Source organism: Cyprinodon variegatus, unplaced genomic scaffold (genome assembly GCF_000732505.1).
Source record: "Cyprinodon variegatus isolate N-32 unplaced genomic scaffold, C_variegatus-1.0 Scaffold72, whole genome shotgun sequence".
NCBI classification, from domain to species: domain Eukaryota; kingdom Metazoa; phylum Chordata; class Actinopteri; order Cyprinodontiformes; family Cyprinodontidae; genus Cyprinodon; species Cyprinodon variegatus.
In genome coordinates, this window is record NW_015150525.1 from 1,346,485 (window position 1) to 1,354,590 (window position 8,106).

The window sequence follows — 8,106 nt, forward strand, 5'->3', positions numbered from 1 at the left end:
GCCGATTCATCGATTAATCGAAAAAATAATCGGCCGATTCATCGATTTTTAAAATAATCGTTAGTTGCAGCCCTAATATTATATTGGGCAGCCGAAAATCCCGATGGATCCCCAAATAGATTTTTTCCCCGCACCCTTAGTGAAAAGCTGGACTTTCTATTCTTTATGTATCTCATAAAATTACAACATATTCATTTTCTGGCTTTTTAACAGCATTTTTACACATTTCGCCTTAAAAGCTGAAGTGTTTTTCCTTCACTAATTAACAGTCTTTAATTATTAACTGAAAAGCCACAGAGAACTTATTGGATTCTATTATAGTCGCCACTAATGCTCTCAAGACGCTTTACTAATCTAATGGATTCAAGTTGTCTTTATATCAGTACAATAAAAATACACAGATGATCACATAGCAATGCTCAGAGCAAATGATGGTTAGTTGGTAGAAATGAGAGGAAAAATAAAAGTGCTTCAAATGGTGGTAAATTGTAAAATAAGTTTTTGTGCTTTTTTTTAACAGTCTAGAAAGAAGGCAAAGCTGTTTTTTTCTCTTAGTGTTGATGAAAGAAAGTGAAACCACTGATTCCTCGGTGTGAGGATCTATCACCAGTTCCATCATGTTGCTTGATCTCTGAGGTCTCATAAAACCTTTTATTCTTCTATTTAATTTCATGTCCTTCTAATATAACATCCAAACACTCTGGAACAGAGGAAAGATGAAGTGGATGTTTTCTACAGAACTTCATCTGAAGAAAAAGGAAAAAAAGGGACAGAGTTTGATATTTAAAGGTATAAAATGATGCAAATTTTTCTGTTCCCTGTTTCCAGTCTGATGCTGATTTAGTTTTTTTTTATTATCGTCGTGTTTGTTTTTAAGCGCTATCAAACACCGTCAATTTATCTTTTTTCATCGGAAAGAAAAGCGCTGTTAGGTGTTTCTGACAGCAAGGAGCTAAGCTTTCCTCCAGCTGCTCCGACGTACATTTGAACACGACTTGTATTGCCCTCAATAACACCGGCGTTAGAAGCCTGCTTCCTCTTTCATTTTTTTTTTTTATCCTAGTTTTGAAATGATTATTTTATTCTCCCATCAGGCCCATGGCGCAGCCATCCACTAATCCATCGTCCCGCAGCACGTGCATGAAGCCTCCTTTATTTATTTTATATATGAGCGCGCATGTTTGCCTGAGCGAAGGGGGCTGGATCGATGACATTCACTGCAACTGCAGAGAAGCGCTTCAGCAGAAATAAGCTCAGACTATATAGTTACACGTATGGAGACCCGTCCTGCATTCCTGGTCTATTTTGAGGACTCCGGCTTACAACACAAACACTCTGCCGGCTGAGTCCTCTTTCAAGGGAACATGGCGGCGTGTCCTCTTTAAACAGCTCGTTTTGTTGTCTCTTTAAATCGCCGTGGTTTCACTCGCTCCAGCTTTAAGGGAAGAGTTTCTCACTTTCACAAACCACTTTGCCATTAAAAGAATAACTTTTCAAATGAGAGGGACAGAAGTCTGTGTCAGGGAGTCTGCTGCTCTTCTAGTCTGGAGCAGAATCTGACTTTAATGACTATTATTTCCTCTGTGCTCCGTAATCTTGCGGACGATTTTTTTCCGCTGGTGATAAAAAAAAAAAGGAGGTCAGACAGCGAGGAAGGAATTCCTGGCGTTGTGGAAATGAAATGCTTTACTGGAACGGCTTGAGACCTTTTTTATTTTTGTCTTTATGGGCCAACCTTTCCTTTGAGCAATAAGGGATATCTCTGTTTACAGGCCTGAGAGCAGATAGCACCATGTTTGGATGTAGATACATCAGCAGAAGCTGCAGCTGCTGTCAGAAAACTGTCCAGTAGCCGATATAGATTTAAGAACATTGGAAAAAAATTAATCTAAATAAGTATTTTAAGGTTGCAGGAAAATCATATTTAAATGTCAAATCATTCTGGCTTAAACATGTATATAAATATAGTCTTTATCGGACCATATCGTCCCAAAATTTAGAAAATGTCTATTTTTATATAAAATCCTGTCCTAAAATCTGTTTTTTTTCATTATCTTATGCAGGCCAGTTAGTTATACGTCAGCCTTCATATGTCGCAGCTAATATACGCATCGGTCGAAATAAGAATCTTTGCAGAGTAGTGGTGACCGTTACAGGTGTATAGTTGGAGAGCGAATTGTTGGCTGTTTTGAGTACGGACTTATGTTCTCACCAAGTATGTTCTTGAAAAGAAACAGAGAAGTGTGGAGAACAGGGGGAACGCAGCATAAATATGGGTCAATTGGAACAGAAGCGTACTGATGACATCACCACACGCTCGGCTCGTCTGGAGCTGCATTTCGCCTCCTGTTATTAATATTCTCTAGATAATAATTAATTCTTCCTTTTTTCATTTAGTGGAGGAATAATAATGAACACAGTCTGATAATTAAGTCGTTCCACCACCTGAAATGTAGCAAAGAACAGTCGATGGTTTAGAGTGAGGACGTCCACATTGTTTGGGTGGATCCTACAGACGTATTCACACAGCAGTGGGTGGAGTTTAGGCTGTTTTAAATGAGTTTGGATCCTGAACCAGTTCTGCCAGTTTACCAGCTGCTTTAACTCTTTTCTTTACCTAAACACGGATCATTATGATCAACTATAGTTTTTATTTCCTTTTCTTGTTATTGTGCTTTTAAAACTGAATAATACTCTTTGTTATAATCGTAGAAATAGGACCTCAGCTCAGGCGTTTGACGCGGTTTGGGGTCAGTTTAGAAGTGAACCAGAGCTGAAGGTCATATCTGTTTGTCTGTTCCTTGCAGGTCGTCAGTAACAAAGTGGTGATGAGGGATCAGGTGCAAGGCAGCCAGCTGAAGGTCAAGTACATGTACGAAGACCTGACCAATAACCGAAAGATAAACGCCATAACCACAGCGGTTATCCAGAACAGCGGGAGCGCTGGCCAAACGCCCACTAAGACGACGGCGTCCGGTCTGTCCAAGGAGCACAGGGTGGACAGGTGAGGGAGGTGGAGCGCTCAGGTGATCAGCTGGTCCCTTTAAAGTGGATTTATTCACCTGTAACGCTTCTTTGCCACAGCAAGGGCTCCAGCGAATCGTCGGGCTCACAGGGAGCCGGAAATGGCGGCAAAATGTGCAGCGCGCTCAGCCCTGAGCAGGCTCTGAGGCTCTACCGGTCCCAGCTCACCGCCCTGGAGCAGACGGAGATCCACTCCTACCCGGACGTCTACTTCGTGGGACCCAACGCCAGGAAAAGGCCCGTGGTCGCCGGGGGACTAAACAACTGCGGCTACGATGACGAGCAGGGCGGTTACATCCACGTCCCCCACGACCACCTGGCCTACCGCTACGAGTTCCTGAAGGTAGTGCGCGTTCCTGAGCAGATTCAGATGGTTACATGTTTTCTCCATTAACCTTCAACCGTTTTCCTCCTCAGATAATCGGTAAGGGAAGCTTCGGACAGGTGGCTAAAGTCTACGACCACAAGCTGCAGCAGCACCTGGCTCTGAAAATGGTGCGCAACGAGAAGCGCTTCCACCGGCAGGCGCAGGAGGAGATCCGCATCCTGGAGCACCTGCGCAAGCAGGACCGCAACGGCGCCATGAACGTGGTGCACATGCTGGAGAACTTCACCTTCCGCAACCACATCTGCATGACCTTCGAGCTGCTGAGCATGAACCTGTACGAGCTCATCAAGCGCAACAAGTTCCAGGGCTTCAGCCTGGCTCTGGTCCGCAAGTTTGCCCACTCCATCCTGCAGTGCCTGGAGGCCCTGAACCGGCACCGGATCATCCACTGCGACCTGAAGCCTGAAAACATCCTGCTCAAGCAGCAGGGCCGCAGCGGCATCAAGGTACCTGCTGCCACCTCTAAAGTCCTTCAGCTGCTTTTGTTGTTTTTTTTTTTTTTTTAATGTTCGTCTTTTTATTTTTCTGCCAGGTGATCGACTTTGGCTCCAGCTGCTTCGAGCACCAGCGGGTTTACACCTACATCCAGTCCCGCTTCTACCGAGCGCCGGAGGTGATCCTCGGCTCGCGCTACGGCCTCCCCATCGACATGTGGAGCTTCGGCTGCATCCTGGCCGAGCTGCTGACGGGCTACCCGCTGTTCCCCGGCGAGGACGAGGGCGACCAGCTGGCCTGCGTCATGGAGCTGCTGGGGATGCCCCCCCAGAAGATCCTGGAGCAGGCCAAGAGGGTAAAGAACTTCATCAATTCCAAGGGTCAGCCGCGCTACTGCGGGGTCAACACGCTGCCGACCGGCGCCACCGTGCTCACGGGGTCGCGCTCACGCCGCGGGAAAATGAGAGGCCCTCCAGGCAGCAAGGATTGGAGTGCGGCGCTCAAAGGCTGCGAGGACCCCACCTTTACTGACTTCATAAAGAAGTGTTTGGACTGGGACCCGTCGTCCCGCCTCACGCCCAGCCAGGCCCTCAGACACCCCTGGTTGTACCGCCGCCTACCCAAACCCCTCCCCGGGAGCGAGAAGAGCCCGGTGGCGCCTGGGAAACGTCTCCCTGAGCACCACAGCACCTCCTTTCCCTCCATCCTGACCAAGGGGGGGCCTGGCCTCGGCACGACGGCCCCCGGCAACAAACTGAAGAACAACATGATCGCAGATTCAGGGGACACCCTCCCCCTTCGCACAGTCCTGCCGAAACTTGTTTCATAATAACGCAGGAAAGAGGATCCCCCCTCCCCCCCACAAACCCCCACTCCTCAGGAGGAGTCGGACGTTGGGAAAGTTTTTTTTAAAACTGGTTTGGTTCTTTAATTTGTTTCGGTTTTTTTTCTGCTGAGGTGTCGACACCCCAGGTTCTGCTTTTTAGCATAAAACAAAGAAGAGATGAAGAAAAAAAAAAAGAAGGTTTTTATACAGAGAGGAAGGCTTGACTTTTAGGTGATGCTTCCTTTTGAGTGGACGGCTTTTTATTTGTTAAAGAAAAGAAAAATTTTTTTAACCTCTGCTTGATCTCACACGAGCAACAGAAACACTCAAGCGCACCTGCACCATCACTTCACACAGGAGTTCACACCGCCATTTTTAGTTTATTCTTACAAAACTTGAAGACAAAAAAGGGCTAAAGAGATTCCTCCTAACTGGTTTGGAGTTAGCTAGGAAGGGCGCGTGCGTTACAAAAGAAAAACACGATTCTGTGGCGTTGAACCCTCAAGCTGGGGATGCCATGTTGATGAGCTTCCTGTAGGGGCCAAACTTCCGCCGGTGTAGGAACCAGATCTGCTCGGGCCCTCATGCCAGTGACGTTACGCTACATGACTGGCTGACTGCTGCTAGATGAGGTAAAACATGATGTAAAACATACAGCGTTGGGTAGAATCTGTAATGTTAGCATGTCTAATGACCGATGAAGTTTTATCTGATCTGTAAGACCTTGGTAGAAATGGGGAGAGCTGGGTAGCGCTGTGGCTAGCTGTTTTCTGTAGCTAACAGATCCGTCCTGTGCCCATATACATCTAGGTGTCCATAAATAATGTAATTATGCTACTAAAACTACTTATTTCTATCTTTAACTCACTAAAGAATGCTAACACACACCTTTAAAAATTTTTTTATGACTTTTGTGAGACAATTTTGATGCTTTTTATATTTTTTCCATTAAACTGCTTCTCAGACGTCATCATCAGACATGCTCAGAGCAGTCCGGCAAAATATGATTAAGCCATGTTTATCTGCATTTAAATTGTTTCTTTCTTTAGATCACATCCTATATAACATAAGGTTAAAACAAAATAAAAAACATAAAACTCAAAAAGGCTAGATTTATGTTAAATCCAAAGCCGAAAAAGTTAGCCACTGGAAGTAGCGTAGCATCCCATTTACGGTGCAGATCGGGCACAGAGTGATAAAACAGGATTTTAAGGCATTTATTTTCTCAGAAAATACATTATTAATCTTTAAAACTTTATATTTTAGTATGTTTACTATTTTTCGGGAGGGAAAAATATCCTTTAGCTCTTTAAAAAAAAAATGGATGTATATCTAGATGCACAAAAGAGCTGATGGCGCAGAACGGATCGTGCCTTCAGGATGGCTCGGGTAACGACAAACAGGTTAGCCTCTTTTAGCTCAGTCAGTTAGCCATGTTAAGCTACGTTACTTTTAACCCCTTGATGCACATAGATTCAAATATGCAACAAACCCTTTGCATTACGTACACAGCAAAGATAGCATGTGCTTTCCCCCAGTGCCAGGAACCTTTAGCAGGAAGTTGTAGCAGAAACAAGAGCTTACCAAAGGTTCCTAGGTCCACACTGAATATGCAACAACTGGCACTGGTGGAAAGCACATGCTATCTTTGCTTTTTGTGTTTGCTATGTTATAATTGACCGTTATAAACGGTAATTCAATTTGGCAACTACTTAAATGTAATTTATTTGTTTTATAGATATATACATGAATGCAAAGTCAGGCGTTAAGGGGTTAACTTTGTGTCAACAACTGTTTATTTTCTCCAAGTAGAACAACTGTTTTCTTTGTCTAAACTTTCTACCAAACTCATTTTTAAGATTTGTCTTCTGCCCCTTAGATCTTCATAAAAACCTTCGTACACTGGAAAAAAATCCCAATCTAGATATGTCGTTTTTTCTTAAAATAAGTGCATTTGTTCTTTATTGAGGAGGTAAAAGAGACATTTTGCCAATGGAACAAGACAATTTACACTTAAAATAAGAAAACACAATTGCATTGTCTTATTTAAAGTGCATTTTATCTAAATATCTTATTTTAACAGTAGAAATACTCATTCCATTGGCAAACTACTCAGATTGCTGGTAAATACACTTAATTTGAGAAATGTTTACTTATTTCTAGACCGTTTTTCCAGTGTAAATATCAGAGAAGGCAGCACCTTCCTTCAAAACTGACGATGATTGTTTTCTACTTTCGGCTACTTTAGATCGCCAATGAAATGTAAAATATTAGCAAATATAGGTAATGATATGTTTAGACAAAAAGAGATCAGATTGTCTGAGTGGAGTTGCCGTATAATGACGTCATAAGAAGGATCGTGGCCCTGAGCCGATCTGACGACCCGAGCTGATCTGGTACCTACACCGGCCATCGTTTCCCCATCTCCTTTGGGTTTCCTGTTACCCTCAGAGAGCTGTTCCACATCCTCCGCACATCACCGTCCACATACATCTTCTCCATCTTCCACCGTCAAAATGCGGAGCCGAGCTATTTTTTTTTTGCTTATTATAATTATGCTCTAAGTTATTGATCAGTCATTACAATATTTTAGTTTAACAAACCGGATCACCTCGCTGTTCTTTTTCCTGTTTGGTGTGATTGCAATCGCAGATCTTGACCTGCTTTGACCGGAGCGGAGCAAAAAATACCAAACACCAAACAGGAAAAAGAACAGCGAAGTGATCCCGTTTATCAAATTAAAATATTGTAATGACAGATCGGAAACTACAAATTAGAGCATAATTCTTATAAATAATTCCCCAAAATTAAGGCAGTTTGATTAAATTATTGGAAGCAAACTATTGGTGCTTCCAGGAAGCAGATTTCTCATCTCAATCAAAATATTTATTTTATAACAAGAGGCTTAAAAGTTGAATCAAATCCAGTCAAAGGAAACTTCTCATCTCTGAGTTTGGAAGCAGAGAACAAACATAGCGTTATACAAACCATGGATGATCCTAGTTATCCCTGTTACAAAAATCCACAACAAAAAGAAAATATTTGGGCAGAAACTGAAGCTGATGGGGATGTTTTTAATATGTTATATTAAATTAAGCGTTCATTTCTGCATGTTTTGCTTCTATGAATTTAATAAAATTGCGCATGCTCTCCTCAAACTCTGAGGAAGTCGGAGCGCAGCCAGGTGGGAGGAACTTCGGAGGCTTTAGGCTCTGCTTTGCGTAGCGGTGATGGAGGATGTGGGATTTCAGCTCCTTAAATACCAACTGCCTAAAATAAAAGCAGTGATGGTCCCATTACAACTGGTCTGCTTTACTGGGGAAACATTACATTGCAATGTTTGTTTATTCAGGGGTGTCATCTTAAATTGGGAACACAAATGTAGTTTGAGGTTGAAGCGTTTCAAACTGGTTTGAATAGACGAAAAAAAAGT

The 8,106-nt window shown here is 43.1% G+C and overlaps 1 protein-coding gene across 1 annotated transcript in view; it reads left to right on the plus strand.

Moving 5' to 3' along the window:
• The window catches only part of dyrk3 (dual specificity tyrosine-(Y)-phosphorylation regulated kinase 3), a 13,735-nt gene extending 8,660 nt beyond the window's left edge, over positions 1-5,075 (plus strand). The window contains exons 3-6 of the mRNA XM_015372418.1: positions 2,808-3,004; positions 3,085-3,367; positions 3,442-3,858; positions 3,945-5,075. Coding sequence (XP_015227904.1) covers positions 2,808-3,004; positions 3,085-3,367; positions 3,442-3,858; positions 3,945-4,676 — 1,629 coding nt within the window. The 3' untranslated portion in view covers positions 4,677-5,075. The remainder of the gene's footprint in view (positions 1-2,807; positions 3,005-3,084; positions 3,368-3,441; positions 3,859-3,944) is intronic.
• Positions 5,076-8,106: the final 3,031 nt, after the last annotated feature.